General features: G+C 47.2%; 1 protein-coding gene and 1 pseudogene across 50 annotated transcripts in view; one reads left to right on the top strand and one right to left on the bottom strand.

The window, feature by feature from the left end:
- The window catches only part of CACNA1C (calcium voltage-gated channel subunit alpha1 C), a 752,159-nt gene extending 737,182 nt beyond the window's left edge, over positions 1-14,977 (top strand). For 33 of the 50 annotated variants that reach the window (XM_058744177.1, XM_058744197.1, XM_058744198.1 and 30 more), the window contains 7 exons: positions 154-288; positions 1,837-2,189; positions 5,150-5,278; positions 8,972-9,078; positions 9,405-9,508; positions 11,307-11,642; positions 13,567-14,977. In XM_058744177.1, the coding sequence (XP_058600160.1) occupies positions 154-288; positions 1,837-2,189; positions 5,150-5,278; positions 8,972-9,078; positions 9,405-9,508; positions 11,307-11,642; positions 13,567-13,869 (1,467 nt within the window). In that variant the 3' untranslated portion in view covers positions 13,870-14,977. Of the gene's footprint in view, positions 1-153; positions 289-1,836; positions 2,190-2,778; positions 2,806-5,149; positions 5,279-8,971; positions 9,079-9,404; positions 9,509-11,306; positions 11,643-13,566 lie in introns of all 50 variants that reach the window. The other 17 variants (XM_058744174.1, XM_058744178.1, XM_058744176.1 and 14 more) reach the window with 1 other exon arrangement.
- Positions 6,349-7,035, bottom strand: LOC131520214 (thymocyte nuclear protein 1-like; annotated as a pseudogene).
- Positions 14,978-24,860: the final 9,883 nt, after the last annotated feature.

Here is a 24,860-nt window from a genome sequence, read left to right on the forward strand (position 1 = left end):
CCGGGTGGAGAAATGGATTCTTCCACTCTGGGGCAGACAAGAGAGGTCCCGAACCACATCCCCAGTTAGCACACACAGATAAACCCTCTCAGGCTCACCTGCCTTGTGGAGAGGCAGGTGGGTCAGGTGGCTGGGTGCCCCTCTGGGTTTCAGGCTGGCTTGCGCACGCTGCATGACATTGGGCCTGAGATCCGACGGGCCATCTCTGGAGATCTGACAGCTGAGGAGGAGCTGGACAAGGCCATGAAGGAGGCTGTGTCTGCTGCCTCCGAAGATGACATCTTCAGGGTAGGTGGATGCCATAGGAGCACTCTCTTATCTTTATAAAGTTCGGTTTGAAGTAAGAAGGTGGGCTGGCTTCACCTTTTCTGCTAAGAAAATCCAGGGAAAAAGCCCTGAGCTCTAAGGCAGATTCCAAGCTCTTCCCACTCAACTATTTCCTATCCCTGCATGTTTTCCAAGCCTGATTCCATCTCAAGGCTGGGCTCCCAGGACATGGCAGCTTACAGAGTGTCACTGGCTCTTGGAGAAAGAGGGGAGGAGCCCTTTTCTTAAGGGAAATGTTTCCTAGGAGAAACTTCTACATTAGAAGCTGCAAATGGTGGCTCTTGGGCCTCATCTAATCTGCAGACCTATTTTGTTTGCCGAAATTTGGAAATTCGGCACATTCAAATAAAAATCTAGACCTCTGGCTTCTCTTTAAAAAAAATCAGAAAATCTGGCTTATGTTCCCATGTGGTAGCAGAGGAGTGGAGCCAAGTGGCAATTATCCTCTTGAGATAAAGCATGTGTTCTTCAGGTCACAAAAATCCCCTCCAGCCTCCCTTCCCTCTCCCGTCCTGGATATGAAGGCTGAGCGTCAGTTTTAGAAGTGAAAACCAAACCTGACTCTGCCAGGATAGTGGAACTCTTGGGTCCTGCTCTCTCCATTCATTGTGGCCCATGCCTAAGCCCTGAGGTACTTGGCTAAAACCCTTCCCAAGTGAGGGAGAAACTACTGACCACCATTGCAATGGGGCCATGCTCACAACTGTCCCTTCCAGCTCCCACAGGGGGACCACACAGGGGTCCTGGGCTATGGAGTCACCGGGAGGAGCTTGCCCTCCTTGTGGCTACCCTGTCATCACCATCCTCATCTTCATCACTGTGAAGTGTCCATCACTGAATGGCCTCAGGGACTCAGCACCATGATAACACTGCCCCAGCAAGACCCCACAGATCAACTTGCAGATAGCTACTTTCCCACTCACCCAGGGCAAGAAAAAAGTGTTAGGAAAAAACATTGGGTCCTGATTTGAAATCTCTAAGAACCTCCCAGGGGAGAGAAAGCCATGATATAATTAATGGAGTCAATGTGTCATCCTTATTTTCAAAACCATTTCGCCAACATGGTTTCTAGCTCAGTGAGCCATTTGGATCTCCATTAAAAAAATTCTTGTTAGAATCCCCTGGTCTCTTTCCCCACCCCTCGGCCCTCACCGTGCCTCACAGCTGCCAAGCCAAGCACTGACTGCAATTTAGGATTGCCATCCTACACTGGTCCTTGAAACTCCTCATGGGGTTCATTAGAAAGTCCCAGGGGAGCAGCCTCCCTGCCTGATGGGTTCTGCAAGAGGTCCTGTCCCTCACTGTTCCCCCAGTGGTTTCAGAGGGGACTCTCTGGGTCCCTCCCTCTCAAACCACCAGGCCACGCAGGTGAAGAGTTCCCCATCTGCCATGTGCTGCCCGGCATGGTTGTGCTCTCTGGAAGGCGGACAACCTTCCGTGCCTTCGCTGAGAAGGAGAGGTAGCTGAGGGGGCTTTCTCCTCCACCCACCCCTCCCGTCTTGCCTACAGAGGGCCGGTGGCCTGTTCGGCAACCACGTCAGCTACTACCAAAGCGACGGCCGGAGCGCCTTCCCCCAGACCTTCACCACCCAGCGCCCACTGCACATCAACAAGGCGGGTAACAGCCAAGGCGACACCGAGTCGCCATCCCACGAGAAACTGGTGGACTCCACCTTCACCCCCAGCAGCTACTCGTCCACTGGCTCCAACGCCAACATCAACAATGCCAACAACACTGCCCTGGGCCGCTTCCCCCGTCCCGCTGGCTACCCCAGCGCAGTCAGCACCGTGGAGGGCCATGGGCCCCCCTTGTCTCCTGCTGTCCGGGTACAGGAGGCAGCATGGAAGCTCAGCTCCAAGAGGTAAGCAGGAGGGTGGGGCATCCAGGGCCCATGCACAGGGGCCCCACACACTCCAGCCCAGAGTGGATGGGGGGAGAGTTTGGCCCCCAGGCCTACCACTCACCCCTCAAGCTGGGATGGAGGATGCTGCCCCAGAGCCCATGAAGAGACAGGCAAATGCTGCTTCCCAATCTTGCCCTTGATTATATGTGGCAGCTACCCTCGGGAGAAGGCACCATGGCCCCACTGCCCAACAAGTGTCCTGAGATGCACACTTGTGGACAGAGCCTCCTGTGCTTTCTCATGCTAACCAAGCAGAGGAGCTCCAGCCCCTGATCCCTGGGATGTCGGCATTCTGGCTCCACAGTAGACTCTGTTCCCCTGGCCTTTCCCAAGTCTGCCTAAACCTGGCCTTTGGCTCAATTAGGATGGGAACGGAGCTATTATGTCCTTCTCAACCCTCTTGGGAGGGGCATTTTGGTGTCAGGAGGCCCTTCACGGTAGCACTTTCTCATTCTGCCCCAGTGTAGGATCATTCCTGGTAGTTTGACTGATCTCCCACCTCCTGACGCATGCTTTTCTCCCCACCCTCTGCTCCCTGGTGCTCCAGGATACATTGCTATGATGTGCTGGGACGGTAGGTGCCTACTTTCATGCTCTGGGCCTCAGGAAGCACAGCCTGGGCTTAGAGGGTCTCCCCGCTTTTTCTGTCAACAGCTCCGGGTACCCAAGGCCGGGTGGGTGGGAACATGCCTCCACATCTTGCCACTTCACCCTTAGTTGAGCTGCTCTTCCAGAGCAGGACAGCCTCCCCACCACAGCAGGCCGGGAAGATCCCCAGCATGCCATGATCTTGGGCCGATCCCTCCTGCTTGCAAACTTAGAAAATAATCGTGAAGTGTGAGTGTCTTTCTGGACAAGTGTCCTGAAGCTGCTTTCATCTAAGGAGACAGTATACCTGCCCCCTGGTTTTCACTTCTGTTCTTACCACCCATTTTCAAATGGCTCCATGTAAGCCTACATGGCCTGGGCATTTAACAGTGTTGATGACAGCCAAGTCAAACCTTACTGCCTGGAAGCCTGGCTGGTTAAACCACCCAAAAGCAGTGTTGGGTGAGTCCTGCTCAAGAGATGTATATTGATGCCTTCTATGTGCAGGGCAGTGTGCTTGGCACTGGATTTTGTATGCTGATGTGAAAGGGTTAGCTTTGTACAGGGGAATATCAAAGTTTAAGTGGCTGACCCATGTCTGTCTTGGTGGCCCCTCCCTTTTCTGTAAACCTTTTCCCCTTCTACAACCTTCAGGGACTCAGTTCTAGTGCCATTTTCTCCCTTGCTCCCCTTATCAAAACCTCTTCTTAAGGAAGGCTCATTGTGTCCATCATTAGCTTCTCAGTGTAAACTAATACCCCCTTCAAAGGGTATTTTCCAAACTGTGTTCCATATTAAATGAAGGGAGAGTGGCTTTTAGAGAGGAGATAGGAGAGACATCAGGGGATTGTCTTCCTCTCCCCACAGATACATCTACCAATGATTATGGTACATGCAAAGCACCTAGCACAATGCCTAGCATGTAGTAAGTGCTCTCTAAACATCGGCTCCCTCCCTTCCCGACACAGTAAACAACTCAAGGCAGTATGCTTCAGCTTGGTGAGGAGGAACAACTTAACCAAGGTTGTAGCTCTGGGGCCTCATCCTTCATCTTGCAGCTCAAGGCTAAGTGCAGTGGCCCCAGGACTAGCCTTACTTTTGATGGGGACAAGCCAGCATGTCTTGCACACAGTGGCCCCCAAGAAGTGGTGTTGCCTGCCTGCTGCCATTCTCCATCTCCAGCTCATCCCATCATGCCTCACCAAAGCTCCTTTCACATATCTCTCTTCCCACTCCATCAAGAGCCTTCAACATTTCACCTCTCCTTACTGTGGGGTGGGCAGCCATCTGTTAGGGCCTTCTCCAGAGAACCAGGTAGGTACCCAGGAACGGTATCGTCCCGAATTGCACACAGCCCACTGGCTCAGCGTCAAATCTAAGGTGCCAATCCATCACTGAGCCCTGAGAAAATAAACTGGGATATTTCCCTGATGCCTCCATGAGTAAAGTGGGCCCCAGCATTCAGGAACTATAGGAAGAAAGATGGAGGGAGGTACTGAGCGAGGCACAGACAGGAAAAGAGAGAACACCTGGACCAGAGCTAAGAAGACATGACCAAATGAGCAGAAGATCCTGGTCTGGAGGGAAAACAAAATAATCCAAGGTACATCCTGGTGTGGGAGGATCTCAAGCTCAGCAGGGAGTCAAGCTCACTACCCAGGACAACAAACCCCCCTATGTGAGGCTTCTTCTCTGTGCGTTCACTCCAAGGAGCCAATGACAAACCCAAAGCCATGTCAAAATGTGACACCAGGAACTTCCCAGCTCTGCCCAACTAGCACCCAAAGCTCCAGCTGTCTCTAGCAGAAGGAGAGGACAGCCCTTGCCCAGGCCCACGCCGACCTGTATAGAACAGTCCAGGACCCTGTTTTAAAAGCTGGTCCTTTCTACCTTTCAAAACACCATCTCATCTGTTACTTCATTTGTTACTCCCAACAAGTTTCTGAGTCAAGCAGGGCATATGTTAGTTCAATTTTATTGATAGGGATACTGGAGGCATGTGGTGAGCTAGTGACTTATGCCAGAGGGCAACTGAATTGGGGTCAGAACTCAGATCTCCTTGGATCCTACCCCAGAGATGCTTGTTCCATGTGGAATTCTAACTCTAATCTTACTGCTTCCATGGCTCCGCGGCTTTGTCAGCGACTGCAGGAGGAAGAGGCCACAGCGGTTTTGTGTGAGTGTGTGTGCACGTGTGTGTGTGCGTGTTCCCTGTGTGAGTGCATTGCACATGTGAATGAGTGCATGTGCAATGTGTGCCACCTCACCTGCTGAAGGAATGGTGGGGATTAGCAGTTTCTGACTTTATTTCTCCATCTTGGACACTTCAGGTGCCACTCCCGGGAGAGCCAGATAGCCATGGTGTGTCAGGAGGAGGTCTCTCAGGACGAGACCTATGACGTGAAGATAAGTGAAGACACTGAGTACTGCAGCGAGCCCAGCCTGATCTCCACAGAGATGTGAGCTCTGCCCCCAGGCTAGCCCATGTGCAGGAAAGGGTCTGGGGGTGAAGGGAAGCTCCCTGAAATCCCTCCTCTGGGCATGACTTGGGGAGCAGGAGATCATATATCAGAAGATGCCTAAAGCATCTGTCACCTCATTAGGGAGATGGATGTATGTGTCTCCACCCACCCCACCCCACCCCCGACACACACACATGCACACTATCCCCCAGTTAGCTTAGCTTTTCTTGTGACGCAATGCTTTCAGGAAAACTTTAAAACATTGTTTCATAAACTTTTTTTTACTGAAACCAACTGTCATAAACATACTTCGGAGTGAGACTCAGTACACACATACATGTATTGACAAATAAAAGTTCATGAAGCTTCTTATAATAAAGCTACCCAGCAGAGGGCACTGCTGGCAAACAGTGGCCAAGATTTTTGTCAGTGCTGGAATTTTTAATATAATTTATTATCAAATTGGTTTCCATACAACACCCAGTGCTCATCCCAACAAGTGCCCTCCTCCCTTCCCATCATCCACTTTCCCCTATCACTCAGCCCCCATCTACCCTTAGTTTGTTCTCAGTCCTTAAGAGTCTCTTATGGTTTGAATTTTTTAAGAGAAGCGTTTTTTAACTACAAGTCCAGACCCATTCGAGGGTTGTGACATTTACTTAGTTATGATCGATACTTTTTTATATATTAATGTTTTATTGGAAAAGGCACATGAGGGGCACCTGGAAAAGCATGCAACTCTTGATCTCGGGGTCATGAGTTCAAGCCCCACGTTGGGTGTAGAGGTTACTAAAAAATAAAATCTTTAGAAAGAAAAAGAAAGGAAGGAAAGGAAAGGAAAGGAAAGGAAAGGAAAGGAAAGGAAAGGAAAGGAAAGGAAAGGAAAGGAAAGAAAGAAAGAAAGAAAGAAAGAAAGAAAGAAAGAAAGAGAAAGGCTACATGAAAACCACCTATGGACATGAGCCCAGGTGAACATAACATGCAAGCCTCATCACACCATCTTTTGTCTTATAAAAGCTTAACTTCTTTGGAGTAATGTCTTGCCCATTCCAGCAACAGTGTCCCAGTTAACTTGTTTCCTTTTTCTCTAGGCTCAAAATAAAATCAAACTCCTCTCAGGTCAGGGCTGAGTTGAGTCTTTGGTGAGTGAAGAGAGCCATCTCTTTTAAGGGGTCTCCAGTGGCTTTGTGAGCTTGGTGATGGGTTTTGAGCTCAGCCAGGATACTGAAATTCTTCCTCATCCAAACAAACTGCACATCCACCCTGGACCATTTGGGGCTCTCTTCTTTGCTGGATGGGTCATAACAGGGATTGTTTTTTTCAACCTATGTATAGTCTGAGTCAGCCTCTTTCACAGGCCTCACAAGTGCTTTGATGCCTGGCTCTTTGAAGTTGCTATGGCAGAAGGCTTCTTCCTCCAGCTTCAGGACTGGAAGGAAGTTCTGGGCCTGGTAGTTGTAACATCATCCCAGCACCCTGTCTGCTAGGACTGTGCTTAAAGCTCTCCAATGCTGAACATCACATCCACACCTTTGTCTAGTCAGCTTTCTGGCCCTGACTTTATCAGCCACTAACTGCTATATTCTCCCCAGAGTTTTTAGAGGCTGAAGCCTTCTGAAGGCTGGAGTTTATCCACTTTAGCTGATGCCCATGCTGGGTTCTTAGTCTTGGTACATTTTCCTGCTGGCCCTTTATTGTCTGTCTGGCCCAGCAGGCTCAGCAGCTCCAGGCAGCCTCTTCTCCAGTCTCAACATGGTCTCCTCCAGGGGGCTGAAGACCAGAGGATCCTGGAATCAATGAAGAAACACAAAAAGCAACTCTGTATCTGCCTTCAGAAACTTCCCCAGGCTCCAGAAAGCCAGACCAAGATCAGCATTTTAAAATAAAGAATAACAGGGACGCCTGGGTGGCGCAGTCGGTTAAGCGTCCGACTTCAGCCAGGTCACGATCTCGCGGTCCGTGAGTTCGAGCCCCGCGTCAGGCTCTGGGCTGATGGCTCGGAGCCTGGAGCCTGTTTCCGATTCTGTGTCTCCCTCTCTCTCTGCCCCTCCCCCGTTCATGCTCTGCCTCTCTCTGTCCCAAAAAAAAAAAAAAAAAAAAAAAAAAGTAAAATAAAGAATAACATAGTACACAATAGCATAGAATAGGTTAGAATAAGACAATAGATAATAGTGTATCCAATGTCACAAAGGTATTATTTAGTGAAATACTTGTTTAATGTGTGTACTGAGTCTCATAAAATGTATTTATGACTGTGGGTTGCATTCAAAAAGTTTAAGATGCATTGTTTTAGTAACTTCCCTAAAAGAAGGACTGGCCCTTTAGCCTTTTGATTTGTAGAGACTGCAAATTTTCACATGGCCACATACCCTAGAAATCAGTAAAAGCATATGCGTCCTTCCATTTTGGCTCTTACTGAGTGCTTGGTGCATCCAGGCACTCTGCTAGAGCATGAATAAACCGGCCTCAGCACTCAAGGATATTTTACAAACTAGTTAAGATCTCAGAAGAGGGAGATAACATGGAGATTTTCTAACTACTTGTTCACAGAGTGGTACAAGCAATGAGGGGGATAGACATTCAGAGAAGGTCTGGGTCAAGGTGACCATAACAGCCTCCTTGCACAAGATCAAACAGAAGCTGGGTCTTCAAGAGTGGGTACAATTTGGATAGAAGAGAATATAATAGGATGAGTTCACCATGTCAAAAATGAGAGGAAAGGCTTGGAGGTTTTCAGTCAGAAATTTTCTTGCACATCTACAAAGGCTCAAGGGCAGTATGCTAGGAGCAGGGAAGGCAGCACAGTCTCTGCCCTCGAAGCATGTGGAGTCACACAGCAGGAACAGAGTCAGTGGCCTTGTCTGTAAAATGAAGGGGTTAGAATGCACCTGTCTTCTTAGACTGCAGGCTGCTCCCACTGGGGACTGTGAAATCAACTTAGTGGATTGCAGCTGACATTGTTTGATGAAATAGAATAAAGTAGCATAGAAGCCACCAGAGAGCAATGCATGCAATAAAGGTAAGTATGGTTCCAGAAGCCGAGTTCTTTTAGGTGAACTCGGTTCATTAGGTGTCTATGTATATGGGACCACGAGCAGTATATTTCTTATTGTGAGTCTCCATCAAAAAGGCTTAGAAGCCATTGAGTAGATGCCCCCTAAGGCCTCTTACAGCTCTGCTGGTCACTGACTAGATGACTGGATGTTTGTCATAGGTAACCACTTGTGTGTCCTGATGATGAAGGGTGGGCAGGCCAGGGAGAAATTAGGGGAAGGAGAGAAGTTTTGGCTGAAATTGGGAGTACTCATGATAAATAGCACCCACATATGTAAACAGCGGAGCCTAGGCTGTTCCCGGAAAGAATCTTGTGGGCCAAAAATTGTTTTCCAACTTTCTCACCAACTTTGACTCAAGATCGCCTCCACTGCCTCAAATCAGAAATGCAAGGCTCATGAGCAGACAGACCGTGTATGAGGAGCTGGAAACATCTGTGATGCCAGAGAGCCAGGCCCAGCCTTGGGGGGTGGGGGGGGGAATTCCTGCTGCCCCTTCGCCGAACCTTTAAGAGAGCAAAAAGTGGGAGTTCCCTTCGCTAAGGGAGAAAGCAAACTGCCTTCAGGGTGGCAGCTGTCCCTATGGGGTGGAACTTCTCAGCCTCTCGGAATAAGCTCCAGGAGTTCTCTGTTCCAGGCTCTCCTATCAGGATGATGAAAATCGGCAATTAACACCACCGGAGGAGGACAAGAGAGATATCCGGCAATCTCCAAAGAGGGGCTTCCTCCGCTCTGCCTCACTAGGTGAATACTCACACCTCTCACTCCAGATGTGACCAGCCAGGTATCACCCCCCAAATGACTGGTCAGGCATTCAGGTGGCTGAGAAACTGCCATGGCCTGGCTCAGACAACTCCCACACAGTGGCTGCCCAGTGATGAGACAGGATTCTAAGGGCAGGGCTTGTTGGGTGGAACTTGACCACATGCTACCTGATATGGGAGCCAAATGGTAGAGAGAAGGTGATCCAAGGGCCACTAACATGGCTTCTACACCTCCCAGGGTATGAGCCTCACAGGCCTGTGTCCCCTTTCCCTGTGCTGATCACAGTTCTATGGCTGGCTTTGCAGGTCGAAGGGCCTCCTTCCACCTGGAATGTCTGAAGCGACAGAAGAATCAAGGGGGAGACATCTCTCAGAAGACAGTCCTGCCCTTGCATCTGGTTCATCATCAGGTAGCCCAGACTTTCAGATATGTCACTGGCCATCACCCCCACAGGCTACAAAACCCCCATGATTATGGCAAATCCCAAGACACCATTCAGTCTTCCCTGTCTTGACCACTCATAGTCCCAACCCCTGGCCCTAACAGCCCCCGATGAGGGCACTTGTCCACGCAAGTGAGAACGTGAACAAGGGGTGTCAGTTCCCAGGGTGGAGATGTAGCAAATACTGAACAGGAGCTCCTCATGTGGTCCCAAAGGATCAGCAGTGCCAGGATTCTGCCTCATCTTTCTTCCTACAATGGTGCAGATGTTCCCTCCACAGACATTGGCTTACACTACAGAGCACTCAGGCAGATGTACTTACATAGCGTTACTTATAGATGTACTTATACAGAGTTGCAAGATACACCAAAACATAGAAATGATCAAAGATTCTGCCAGCAACATGGTCAGGAGGAGACTGATATTCAAGGAAAGCAGGTCCAGAGAGATTTGACAGTTGAGGTACCTCTTGGCATGGCTGACTCCAACTGAGCCAGTGAAATCCAAGACACCAATGTCCAACATAATCTCAGGATCTTAGAAATAATGCAAACCTCAAAGAACCAAAGGCCAGTCTCTTACTTCTGGGCAAATTAGGGTCTAAATTTCCTAAAGTTTTTACCTCTCAAATTGTATACTCCCTCACCACAGGCCCATGCATTAGATGATTTCTTTTAATACCCAAGGGCACTCAACTGCCAATCAAAACTTATAATGTGCAAAAGATGGCCAGTGTGGCTCAGCTAAGTTGATATGATTTCGGCTCAAAGTATCCACTGTTTTGCTTAGCCGATGTGGCATTGCCAGCATACATATGATTTCCACTGGGCTTTCTGGAGTATTGAGCATAGCCTTATACTTCCCTCAGATCTCCAGGGAACCAGGGACCCAGGCTGGGGACCATCAAGAGCTGTGGGCAGGGGAGGCAAGCCGGGGGGACACTGTATGTGCTATTTAAAAAGATTTCTAGAAGTTCATTTCACCCATCTATTCTTATCATGAGGTTAGGAACCTCTGCTTTATTTACACTCCCCCCTTCATGCCTTTCCACTACCCCCCAACCCACCGCCATGTTCCCTTTCCTCTTCCTCTCCGTCTGGGCTTTCCCACTGCACACTCTCCCATGGACACTTCCACTCAGAGAAATTGTTGTGGTGGTGACATGGAGGCCAGAGGATACAATATGTAAATAGTCTAATCACAGCACAGTGTAAGATTTGAACAACAGCTCAGAGACAAGCTGAGCTAAGGATCAGCAGGACATTCTTAATAGCCTAATTGTAAAAATTAAAACAATAAGCACTGATTTTTTTTCTAGCACTTTATGGTGCTTCACAGACCATATTGCACTTGAACCTCACATCAACCCTGCAAGATAGGTAGATAGAGGGCATTCGTGTTCTGGTTTTAGAGCTGATGAGGGCAGCATTCCTGGTAGACTGCTCACGAGAAAACCAAAAGCAAAAGAATTCACCGCTGACTGGTGATAGGGCCAGTGCTGAAAGGCAGACGAGCTTGATTCCACTCCTTTGCAACTTTCTGGATTTGGAGGAGAAGGCGATCACTGCAGACGGACATGATCACAGAATATATTTTAGGGTGGCGGACACGAGCACTGGGTTGTGATGGGGTGGGGGGGGATTCAGAGGGCTGAAAATGATGGATGTGGGCTCCAGGTAGGTGGAGCTCGCCGGGAACAACAGCTGCTAGGAATAGCCAGAGGCCTGACCGCTTCCAGTAACCCGTGTTCCTTGTGTGTCCGCAGGCATTGGCGGTGGCAGGCCTGAGCCCCCTCCTCCAGAGAAGCCATTCCCCCAGCACATCCCCCAGGCCCTGTGCCACCCCACCAGCCACTCCAGGCAGCCGAGGCTGGCCCCCACAGCCTATCCCCACCCTGCGGCTGGAGGGTGCCGAATCCAGCGAGAAACTCAACAGCAGCTTCCCGTCCATCCACTGCAGCTCCTGGTCTGGGGAGCCCACACCCTGTGGTGGAGGTGGCAGCACCATCCGGAGAGCCCGGCCAGTGTCCCTCACTGTACCTGGCCAGGCTGGGGCCCAGGGCAGGCAGTTCCACGGCAGTGCCAGCAGCCTGGTAGAAGCGGTAAGTGACCCGGAGCTGCACAGCAGGCAGACAGGGGGAAGGAAAGGCTGAGGGCAGCAAGGGGGCTTTGCATGAAGAATGGAGAAGGGAGGATCTGGTCCTTTCCCAAGTAGAGTGGATGTCGAGTCTCTTGGCCAGAAAGACCCTGACTCCCAGGGTCTACTGAAGAAGGGCATGGTGTGCAGAAAATGGTGATCACACAAGACGCTATAGGCTTCTGCTTGGGCCGGGCCTGCTGTAGCAGGAGAAAGTACTGAGCAACATAACCCTGCCACAGGCCAGTGAACCCCAAGCAGGGCCCCGGGCACCAATTTACAGCCAGTGGTGAGCTCTGACTGCTCCAGATGCAAATGTGGGCCTGGGCTGGGTTTGTTCAGTATCAGTATCTGTGGTTCTCGAGCCTGGGGCTCATTAGAATAACCCAGGAGCTTCGGAAACCTAGGACACATTAAATGGATATTTTTAAAAGCCCTTTGATGATTCTAATGCACAGCCAGGGGTGAGAATCACTGTTCTAGAACAAGAATGCTTCCAGCTCCTCCATGCTCTGCCCTGGCCAGAGCAGCTAATGCACTCCTGGCACCACATTTTGGGGGACTGTGACAAACTGGAACAAGCCCAAAGGGGAACACAGCAAGGGGTTGGCAGGGTCCCTAAATGCCATTTCCTATGAGAACTGTCGGGGGAACTAGGGAAGCAAACCTGGAAGGGGGACAGCCTAGGAGGCCACGATAGGCATCTCAAACCTGTGAGGCCCCTCATGTCCTGGGCAGGGGCTCTTAAGTGCAGGCCTGGAGCGGCAGATCAACCTGCCAGGTGAGCGGATTCAAGGTCACATGAGGAAGACCTTTCCAACAGAGCTTTTCCCAAATGAGGAGGGCTTTCCTATAAAGGGGTGAGCCCGCCATCACTGGACTCATGCAGGCAGGGACACCGCCCATCCAGTCGTCAGGCTGTTGTGCAGGAGGTGGAGAGTTAAACCAGATGACCTCTAAGGTCACTTCTAGCTCCAAAACCCTGTTCTTCACTTGACCTTGATTATCCCTCATTCAGTTCACAGATTTCCATTGAGTGCCGACCACGTGCAGGCTCTGTTCTAAGTGCGGGGATATAGCTGAGACACCAGTTTTTGCTCTCATGAGCTCATGCTGTGGTGAGAAGACACAGACAATAAATAAACATGTGTGTGGCATGTCCCACAGGGTGGGAGCTCTGAAGAAAACTTAAGCAGGAGAGGAAATAAAGAGTGATGGGGTGGGGAGCAGGACAAATGGAACTGGGAGGAAGGCATTCCAGGCTTCATTATGAATACCTTCCCCTTGGCTCAGAGCCAGTCACTAAAGCAGCCTTTAGGAAAGAGGGAGCAGCTCTGGGATCACCTGCTGGCCTTTGGAGCGGGAACAGAAGCAGGTGCAGACATGCCGTTCCGCACACCTCCCCCACAGTCCTCTCCCACAGAGGCAGCCAGCCAGCAATAGGCAAGGGGCACAAGGTAACAAAAGGTTAACAAGTTTCACAAAAGGAGGATGAAGGTTTCTTGGCAAGAATAATATGACAGGCATGTGGGGGTGGCAGGGAGGAGAAAAGACAGGGTGGGCTGGGTTCTACCTTAGACAAAGGCCCAACAGCACCCCTCTGGCCCCCTCTGTAAGCTGAGTTCTCATGTGTTTGACAACAGTTTTTGAGTGCCCCAGCCAAAACATCTCCCCTCCAACCTACGCACCCCTGATTCCTTTGGGCAATGCTCTGTGTCCACTCCTTTCCTGTGAGCACCCCTACACACACACACACACACACACACATACACACACTTCCCAAAGGTACCAATTATACGCCCCTTGCCCTAGCCCTAAAGAGAAGAGTCAAGCTCCAGGAATAATGTTCCTCTTTGGTTCTTCTTCATGGTCCTCCCTTCCCACTTCAGGTCTTGATTTCAGAAGGACTGGGGCAGTTTGCTCAAGATCCCAAGTTTATTGAGGTCACAACCCAGGAGCTGGCTGACGCCTGTGACATGACCATAGAGGAGATGGAGAACGCCGCAGACAACATCCTCAGTGGGGGCGCCCAGCAGAGCCCCAATGGCACCCTACTACCTTTCGTTAACTGCAGGGACCCAGGGCAGGACAGAGCAGAGGGCCAAGAGGGCGAGACCTGCGCGCCCACCCTGGCGTGTCGGAAGAGCGAGGAGGAGCTCCAGGACAGCAGAGCCCACGTCGGCAGCCTGTAGTAGCTAGGGCTGGGGAGACGCTGGGTTTTTTATTTGTTTCAATGTTCCTAATGGGTTCGTTTCAGAAGTGCCTCACTGTTCTCGTGACCTGGAGTTAACCGGAACAGCGTCTTCATTCATTTCGTTGGGACAAGACGCAGAGTTGGGTGGTGGTGGAGAGCCAGTTTTTCGGGGGCATGGAAGGCAGCAATCCCAGTTTGTGTTGTGTGCACAGAGGTAGAGTGGTGAGGAGGAGTGGAAGAATCAGGGAGGGAGAGCAAGAGAAGAGACGCCTGCCCTCGCCTCCGGGCATGAAAGAGAACCTCAGCTTCCTGCGGTAGCCCTCACCAAAAGGACCCTATGTCAAACGGGTGTCAACTTTGCTTGTAAAAAAAAAAAAAAAAAATCATTTTGCACATATTCTGTATGAGCCTCACTGTCTCCATAGAGCCAGGGCCCTGTGGATTTGCAGAAGGAAGCAGGGGTAGGACTTCAGCGAGGACCCAGCCCCATCCCAGAGAGGGAGGAGGAACAGCAGGAGGCTGCAGGAGCTCGGGAACCCTGAGCGGCTGGCGAGGGGTGCGTGGCAGCCTCACCGCCGAGGCCCGGCCATGCCCACTCGTCTGCGTCAGGCTCACCTTACCTGCCCTGTGCTCCCAGCTCCAGAATGGCGGCTGGGCCTGCGTTGGCGGGGAGGGGCAGCTGGCGCTGCCTGCCAGGGAAGGGGCAGCCAGTTCTTGACGCGACGAGGTGGTGCTGAGCTTCTGTTGAGCGCTCTTTTGTTTTGTGATTTGACATATTTCTTGATAGCATGTTGCAGTTTTCGTTTTTTTGGTTTTTATTTTCATTTTGTTTTCCCAGGGGGAGGGGAGGAAGAAGTGTTTACAAAGCTTTGTAGCCACCCACCTTACTGTTTTCACTTTTGCAAATGTAAATCGGGTTTGGTTTTACTGTATTATTTAAACGATTGTGGTTTTCTTTTTCTACGGTGGGTTCTGTGGAGCCGCTGTAGTCCGAGTTTTACCAGCCATTGTGTATGCGCAATAATTTGTTATAATTTCCGTAGGTAGTAACAATTTTTTGGGTTTGGTTTTATAATTTAAAGTAATGCACTTGATGTGGTCTTGCACATATGGGTGATTGAGTTGGGTTCTTTTTAATGCTGGGTGTATCCGTGGGTGCCAGAGAGCGGAAGCACGGATGAGAGAGTCTCTGTGAGTGTGTGTGCTACGTGTGTGTGTGTGTGTGTGTGTGTGTGTGTGTGTGTAGTGGGTTGTCTGGGCACATGTCCTACGTGTGTATGTGCACCCATGCAGTGCGCCCATGCGTGAATGAGTGTGTCGCTCCCCCTTTCTGGTCTAACTGTGGGGAGATCTGAATCTGGGGCCATTTGAAAGCAAAAACAAACCACTGTCTCTGCTTCTGAAACGGGAATCAGTAACTCTTTGCATTTTCTGTCCCACAAGATATGCAAAAACAATGCAATAATATTCATTTTAAAAATACAATTGTGAGTTGTGTTGGCATTAAAACTGTATTAAAAAAAAAAACAGAGAAATTTAAGGGAAAAACTCAAGAAGGCGTTTTGCTTCGATATATTCCGTGTAATGTTTTATTGCATTGATAATGTTTCTGTTGAAGAAACTGTTATACTTGAATTCAGGTCAGTTTCAGTATTTTACAAATATTTTTTTAAAACTGAATTGCAATTGTGCCAAGCGAATATAATGAATTGAATTAAGTTTGTTTTTGAATTCACTTCTTGTATATTTTGCTGCATGTAAGTAAATCATTTTGTATTTGAAGTGTGACAAGCTTTACCCTTGAACTCTGAAGTGCTTTTCTATATGTGGTTGGGGGAAAGGGAACGAATATTCTTTTAATTTTTACAATGAGCAAAGGTATCACCAGTGTAAATCATTACCCCGCGATCCACAAACAGGTTTGGACATTACTGTTTTGCATATCTTGTGTTCGCTTCCATTTCCCTCAATTTTTCCAAAACTATATAAGTATATTCGTACTACATCTTGCTTTGAGAGACCAGGACATGTCTTATTCCTGTCTTCGTTCTATCCACTCTGCTCCAGTTCTCTGATTTGGACTTTCTCTAGGGACACTCCTTCACCATGAGGGGACATCACCAGGCTGGCGTCAACGTCCCCCATGGGAAAAGTGGCTGGCTTTTCTGTTCACTTTCACCGCACAAACTTTCCTCAGTGGTTTCCTCAGGAAAGTGTACACTGACTTGAGAGGATGGAACTAGAGTCGGGCTGGTTGGAGGGAAGGGAGTCCTCCCCCTGGCAACTGCTCTACCCAAACTCAGACGGCAGGGGCCAGAGAACAGCAACCAGGTAAAAATCTTTGTCCATCCAAACGTCAGCTCTGTCTTATTCACTTCATCTCTTCCTCTCTGGAGCAGGATTTCTTCCAGACCCACCCTCGTGTGTGTGGCAGCCATGGAAGGGACCAGGACTGGGGAGGACGTGTCAGGAGTTCACAGTGATAGTGGAACCAGAGACTTTGTGGGAGCATCTCTTATGCCCGTTTGTGTCTACCTAGAACATCATCCTATTGGTGCTGTTTCCTTCAAATAGAGTTCAACAATGATGGTTGAAAAGGAAGTGATTTGGGGAAAACAGGACCCAACCATTCATCCAGGATTTACTCATTGAATGTCTTCTGGTCCCAGTGTGCTCTCAGCCCTTATATGAGCAGCCTAGAAATTAAAGTTGGAGAAAGTCCATTACCCCAATGAAGATGAATTTCACTTTCAAGGACTGATTCATGAAAAAGTGGAGAAATGTGCCAGATACTCCCAGGTTAACTTACTGTCTAGAAGCAGGAGGGTTTCTTCCTGTTTCTCCAAGCCCAACCCATCCAAACATTTTTGGTTTGTTTTCAGTGCTGTGAAGTCCTTCTAGAAATTAGTTAGGTGTCATCCTTTGTCTAGTTTCCCAAGATGTCTGCCACTGTGCTGCTAAGATTTTAATTATGATGGAGAGGGGAGCCCTTTTGGATTAATACCTGGTTCTTGCTGTACATTTGGTCCCTGGATAGAAATTTGGAATCTTAATTGACTACATGCACACAAACACACACACAACATACACACTCAGCCTTCCTGCTGCTTTTTTCCTTTTAGACTTCTTCTGCATCACCAAATCTCATTAGTCAGCTGCAGAGGCTGCAGGCCGGGCTCATGCCAGCTACCCCCAGGGCCGTGCCTAAGTATGCCCCTTGCCCTTCACCACTCATGCCTACAAGGTCCCTTCTTCTTTATAGTCATCTCTGTCAGAAGACCAGCTAGCCTTGCACCCTATAGGGACAATGTCAGCAGTGACAAGGGCATCTGGCCCTATGCCTCTATGAAGGAAAGGAGTTTCATATGGGAGTTCCCTGTCTAGAGCCATGAGTCTTTCTGGCATGACCTCATGGTCAATTGGTAAAAGGCTGACATAAGATACTTGTCATGACAGACTGGTTAAATCAGTCATGAAATCCTGAACCTCATCCATTAGATGTTTACCCTCCACCTAGAGCAGAACTTACCCCATGACCTTGTAAAACATAACTGTCAAATCTGAGAACCCTTAAGTGGCAGGAGAAAGCTGCTAATGGCTGAGGACCAACAGGACTTGAAGAAGTGCAATGTAAGTTCTGGGGGCGGTGAACGCGATTTTTATTTGTCCTCTGAATGGCCCAGACTCTTTTATTTCCACACTTTGGCTTTTTAGGAGTCATGTGTGTGATTTTCAGTTGTCTCCTTTCTGTCTGTTTCTAGAAAGTTCTTTTTGGTCTTGAGCAGAAAGAGAAGAATATTTTCCTAGATTTTGGCTTGATCCATGAATTTTTCTCTGCTTTGCTTCACAGGCAATTAGTTATAGTCCCTCCCCTCACCTTCTAAGTCTGACAGGCTGCCCTCTGACTGGGAGGTCCAAGGACAAAGGAACAAGGCTTCCTTACTCTGTCTTTATCCTATGACGCTGCTTTCAAATCTCAGGGGCTTGTCTGGGGTGAAGCTATCATTTTCTCACAGCCATTTTCCTTCCAGAACTTTTCCTGATCATCCACTTAAAGATAGTAAGGCAACCACAGGAGAAGTGTACCTTTCAATGCCTAAGTAATATCTTTCTGAGAAATAAGAACACCCTGAAAATGAAGAGTTTGGAAGGTATCAAAAGGGTTTCATAGAGGCCAGTTGATACATGCCCATCATTCCTAAAGGTCAAGATATGTAGCAAGAACCTAGTTCAGGCATACAAAATAACCCTGGTAGTCAGGTTTTTAGCCTCATCAAAGTACAATTATAAATGTTGCTAAGGAGGATGAAAGCATCTCAATCCTGAGGGACCTAGAAAAAAAAATGAAGTATCATTGTCTAAGAGTTAGAAACTATTTAGCAAAGAGACCAGAAAAGGGCAATCTGGTTTCAAGAAGACTCATTTAAGCCCCAAGTTAGTAAATAAATAAATAAATAAAAATAAACAAAAAAAGACATGGCTCTGGTCAGGGGAAAGTATTGGCACAGAGAGAACAGGAAGGGAAATGGGCCAAAACAAAGGGTATGTCTTGACTCTTTATGCATCTGTCCCCATTTTATGGAAAGAAGTGTCCAGTTCAACCACCCACAATGGCAAGAACAGGAGAGAGGCTGATGCCTCAAGGATCAACTTTAGAAAAAGAGAAAACTAAAGTTTCCATCTGGCATTGTTTTCCCAAACTATTTGGCTAGATGTGGGGTATCTGCCACACTGTCTTTCCTCTCTGCTGGTGTCCCTCCCCTTGTATTAGCCAGTATGCCACCTGAAACTGACTCTAGTCAGTTGGAAGGTATGAAGGGAGGCCTAATGTCACTCACGGTGAAGCTCCTGGTCACCACATCCGGGTTCCCCATCAGCTCCCTCTGAGGAGACACTAGGAAAAGAGACAAGGGAACGAAGTGTCCTACAACTGTCAGGGAGAGAGAGGGCCTCTTTTCCATTCCCCAAGCCATTCTCTCTATTCCAACTTCCTGCCCAACCCCCCTTTTTCCTTCTCCCCACCCCCCAGTCTAGTCAACAGAAGAGTTGAGAGGAGTCCAATGTGCAGATTCTTACATAGTTTCTTTGTGAAACTAGTTCTGGTTTTAACTTTATTTTTTTTATTTCAAAGCAATGAAACTTTGCTTTGAAGCCAGATACCAATAGAACAGGTGGTTTCTGCCAGACTTCCACATGGTTGGGGAGATATTTGAACACCACACACACACACACACACACTTCCTTAAGGAACAGGTGCTAGTGAAGGGGTTGAGCTCTGCACACATGATGTCCTCCCAGAGGACTGAGCACTGTGTAGAGAGAAATGGAGAGAGAACCAGAATAACTTCCTTGGGTAGAAATAGTGTCATCTGAACCTATTATTACTGTGAACTAAATATTATTTATCTATATTGAGAAATACTACTTCTAAAATCAAGACTTTTCCCTCACATGATTTTAAGAGTCTTGCTCCACAGCAGATGCAGTGGTATAGACCCTTTGGCCCTTTGGCTCTCCAGTATTCTAGAAAAGCCTTTTGATGGGTCTCTGAAAGGGAATTAGAGATTGCCAGAAGGATATATTGAGCTGAGTTGAACAAATCTATTCAACACTGAGAGCAGAGTCAGAGTTGGGACTGTCCACAAAAATCCCCTAAATCTCTACTAAATTAAGAAAGACAAGACAAACACGAGAAAATTAAACAAAAGCTTCAAATGTTACATCACCAAATATTCTCCTTTCAGATCAGATGCTGGCCTCTCCACAGCTATACTCTCTTTTGGGGGACATCCCATACACCCCATTTCCCAGAATCTAATGACTTTCATAAGGTTCCTAGAAAGGGCAGCATGACATTTAATCTACCATAAATCAGACATTTACTACAAATTTGCCATCCAAAAATCACTCATGTACTTCATACATAAGAAAATTTTTCACCTAGATCATTATCAGAAAAGTCTCTTGATGGAAGAGGTTGTACGTCTTAAGGGAAGGTAATTTCTATGTGAAAAACTGTGGAAATAGGATGGTTCCTATTTTCAGTTTAAGTCTGAAGAACTCTTGTTCTGATATTCTTGGAGCCCCGGAGTGTATAAGCAGAGGAATGAGGAAGATGAGGGTGAGTGGGCACCAACCTCAGCACTGAGTCACTGCCAAGGGATGCTGAGGGCTGCAGGTTTCAGACCCCCTGCATGAAGTCTTTCCTGAGCCTGCAACCAGGAAGGAAGAGAAGAGAAGGCTCCCTTCTGTAGAGTCAAGGAGGAACAAAAGAGGACAGGTCACTGCATCCTGTACCAAGCCCCCTCCCCCTAAGATTTCCCAACATGGGGAAACTACATTAAAGCTTAAAAAAACTAAACTTGGGAATCAAGGGTAGACGGTAAACAAACAACCCTGTGCAAAGGGCTCCTTTGTAAGGCAACTCCAGTGACCCAAATGCTATGGGCTCTTTTCTGCTTGCACACATCACACCACCCATGCATCAAGCTGTATCCCATTCCCCCAAGTTTGGAATCCATCTCTTGGTTTCTCAACTAGATTATGCACTACACCGTAGCCGCTTTCTGCCCTGCCCAGAACATATGCTGTTCTCCTAGAGCCTCATGGGAATGAGGTCTAGCACCAAATAGGCTGTATCAAAGGCATAAACAAATTTGGACAAATCTGTGATGGTAGTAGTTGAGAACAACCTGTGGAAAAACACACAAGTAAAAAAAAAAAAAAGGAAAAAAAGAAAAACACACAAGTTTGTTAAGAAACTGGGTGGTGGGTCCCCAGCTGATGAAGCACTGGAATGTCTGTTACTCTCATAATCATCTTGTTTTAATACCCTAGAGCTGCCAAGCAAAATTTCCGTCCACATAAGGGGCTCCAGATACATCCCCCTCTCCTCATGTCCTCTTGCTCAGGCCTGAACCAATTTGTATCATGCTTGTTCTCCGAGCATCACAGAAAGATGAACGGTGCCTCCATCGTCATCCCACTGCCTGTCACCACCCCCCACACCCCTGCACACCCCTCCTCTCCAGGCTCCACGACTTCACAGTCTTACTGTTGTAAATACTGTTGTACAGTTTGTAATCATCAACTAATCCCGTTGTCAAAGGCCTCGCCTGCTGCGCCTTCTCGCCCTTGAGAAAGGCCAGGGAATCTAGAAGGGGTAACCTTTCGAGAAGAGCTTCAGGGTCATCTCTGTGTGAGACGCTATGTATATTCCTGTAAGATTGCATTTTTATCTAAGGAATGATGTTATTTAAAAAACAAACAAAAAAAACAAAAAACAAGAATTGCAAATAAATTTCTTAACAATGTCTACACTGGTTTTATCGTATCTTCCACATCCTTCCTCTTCTTGTGTTTCCTACAGGTTATAAAAATACACTTAACTGCCAGATTACCCTCTCAGAACCTCCAGAGGGGTGGGAGCCGGGAAAACATGTGAAATCTGAAGCCGATGATAATCTCTAACCTTATTTCAGCAATTTATTCACTCCTTCCAATGAAAACGTTAACAGAAAAACAAAGTTGACAAGGAAAGAGAATAGGAGGAATTGAATGGATAATCCACAAAACAGAAGAGCATCTTCCCCCCCTCCCCCCACAATATTTGGAAAGGCATAAAATTGGTTTTGAATGAATGAAGGGAAGAAGGGAGGAAGAAGGGAAGGGAGAAAAGAAGGAGGGAGGGGGAAGATCAGATTATGTATATTAAAGATTAAAAATTCAAGGTTCTTTTTTTTGGGTTCTGTTTTATTATTAAACTGGCTCTAACAAAGCTTCCAGAATAATTCCCTGTGTAAAAATAATTTGTCCCAGAAATCCATGTGTCTTAGTTGAATACAATTATAACAACAGAAACCCTCCCACCGTTGGATGTTCAAGTCCATTTTAGGAATTTAGGAATTAAAGGACATCAGCCAACCTCCCTACTTCTCCAGAGCCTCCCTCCTCCCTAGCCCACCACCCATACCCTAAGCTCTGAAGTCTAGGGCCCTATGAAGAGAACAGAGGAGTGAAAGAGCTGGGGACGGTAGCTACCAGAGCAGGCTGGGAGGACACTCCACAGGGCCCTGCCCACAAGGTCACAACCCATCAGCAGATCCAGTCATTATTAAAGCACCAAAGTTTGTAAATGATACCTTTAACCAATGAGAATAGATTCAGGATTCACCCTATAATGAAATTACTCTGCCTTGCATTTTGTATGCTTTCCTGAATGGGAGTAAAAGGAGTGGAGGGACAGCCCATGGCAGGAATTAAACATAACTGTAGGAGCACATCACCAAATTGAGGCATCCCTTATGTGTGCAGGGCCTCACTTCTGCTTTATAATTTGGTGTCAGCTCTTTCAGCCTGGCCTGGCCTTCAAACGCTCTTCCTATATCAGGTCTACTTCTGCCCATTTCTTCCTTTGTCCTCACAAGAAAGAGGTGAGAGTACTAGATATTAACTGGGCTGCACTTGCTAATGGGCTGAATTACAGCATGGTAAAAAAAAAAATCAGTATACATACATGACACTCCCTCTTGTCCTTTAATTTTCTAACCTCCATGTAATGAGCAGAACTAAGCATTCTTTCTACAAATCTCTCTTTCTTATTTTTTTCTCCCTTTGTTTCCATATGGCTTGCCAGGTAAGTGGCTCACCAGTCCCTCAATCTTTTGCTCTTCACAGCATATAGGGATATATTAGCCCAAGAATTAGTCTGTGAAAAGTGGGGGAACAGAAGACTCTGAACTCACCAAGAGCTAAAATGACGGGCTCCAATCCAGCCTTCACAGAGCGTTATGTTGTACGTTATCAGACATTATTCTGGCTAATGATAGAGTAACATTTACTTTCCAACTGACTACAATGCCATGTATATAATTTCCTGGGGAATCCCACAGGGAGGAGAGGCAGGGCAGAATTTGGCACTCTTGAGAAGTTCAAAGAACATCAAAATCCCCCATCACAAAGGTTGACAATTTAAGCCCAAGTGTTTCAATGATGCTCCACTGAGATTCCATGTGACACAATTTCGGAATCAGAAAATATAGTTATATATTTGAATACCATTATCTGTGTGACATAATTCTTGATACTCAGTAAAGCCTTCTCTTCTCACAACTGACACATGCAATTCTATCATTTGTGTCTCCTCTTTTAAACTTAGGTATTATCAAAGTGTGGTTTCTGAACCACCTGGCAGAATCATTTGGGATACTTGATTAGAACACAGATTCTTGGGGTGCCTGCGTGACTCAGTCAGTTAAGCAACTGACTCTTAATTTTGGCTCAGGTCACGATCTCACGGTTCCTGTGTTCGAGCCCCGCATCAGGCTCTGCATTGCTGGTGCAGAGCCTGCTTGGGATTCTTTGTCTTCCTCTCTCCCTGTCTCTCTCTCATTCTCTCTCTCTCTCTCTCTCTCTCTCAAAAATAAATAAATAAACTTTAAAAAATTGTTTAGAAAGAACACATATTCTTGTTTTACCCACAAACTTGTCCTTATCTCAAAGCTATTAAATCAGATACTTTGAGGTTGGAGCCCATCAATATGCATTTCAGCAAGCTCTCCAAGTTGTTCTTATTTAGACCAAACATTTCAAATTGCTGGTATCAGACTGATTTCTATTAAAATGCATGGTCCCTGGGAGAGGAAAATTTTTAAGCTTCTTTCATTCCATTACATTCCAGGGGAAACCAAAGGCCTTAGAGGATATAAGTAAAAGATTTGAGAGCAGATTTTGATGGGAAATGGGAGCAATCGTTGTCAGCACTGAGGAGGGAGAGTGGAGACAGAAGGGAAAGTACAACAAAATATGCAAGAAGGTAAAGGTTTAGGTAACAGAACCAGAGGCATCGTGAGGCAAACTTCTATTTCACCCACCTAGGAATTTTGATTTGTCTAGGGAAGCAATGAAGTCAGATTAAGCAAGTGATCTGGCCTCTGTTCTAAGATCCAGTGAGAAATGAAAGATGGCTTGACCTTCTACACATGGCTGCCATCTTAAACATCTTCTTAGGTTTCTTCTTCTTAGTCTTCCAGACTAAGACTACCGGAAAGACTTCTTCTGAAAACTCCTTTGAAGGTGTGGTAGTCCTCAAAGTCAAGCTACTGTCAGTGGGACTCTCCCCTAGTCCTCTCTAGAGCATCTTAAGTTAGAGGAATGTCGGCAGTCTACATCAGGGATCAGACTAATGGGTTGAGACTGATAGGATATAGGAGGAACAAGAAAGAGAAGACTCTGAGGTGTTGAGGAAGAGGATCTTGATGAATTACCTGTACTTCAGGCATTCTCCAAACATAGCAATGAGTGGCAGTCACCTCTAGAAATTCTACCTAATAATCTTAAAATGTCAGGCTTGTGCTCAGGAAAGGAGAGAATTTGAGATATGTTAGTATTAGGGTGGCTACATTGCATGTTGTCTATAACTAGGACTTTTGAGAATAAAGAAGTTCTGGCCCCTTAGTTGTCCATCCAATGAAGACCTTTGGTCGCTCTGATTAGAACCCAGAAGAGAGTGCAGCCTAAAGAAGATGGAGCATGGATTAGCTGGCACTTGGTAAACAGAGCCTCCTTTAACTCCACTTTTGCTCCTAAAATCAAGTGTCCACAGACTGACCTTTTTAAATAAATCAGATTACATCACATCCCTGCTCTCAACTGTCTAATGCTTTCTCATCACATTTGGATTAAAATCCAAAGTCTTTACCATGATCTATAAAGCCTTAAGCATCTGGCTTCACCTACCCCTCTACTTCTCAGACCTCATTTCCCACCATTGTCCCATCCCACTCACTCACTTCCAGCTATAATCACCTTCTTGCTGTCCATTAAACACATAAAATGTATTCATCCCTTTGCCAGTTATCAATTTATTGCTGCTAAGCACTAAACCTATGCTTTTTACCCTGCTCTGTGATACTAGAGTTCAACCACATAAACATTTCTCCTTTGCCAGCTGGCTCAATGCTTAGTACAGTCTTTGTCAATAGAGGGCAC

The sequence above is a fragment of the Neofelis nebulosa genome, chromosome 8 (assembly GCF_028018385.1).
Source record: "Neofelis nebulosa isolate mNeoNeb1 chromosome 8, mNeoNeb1.pri, whole genome shotgun sequence".
Taxonomy (NCBI): domain Eukaryota; kingdom Metazoa; phylum Chordata; class Mammalia; order Carnivora; family Felidae; genus Neofelis; species Neofelis nebulosa.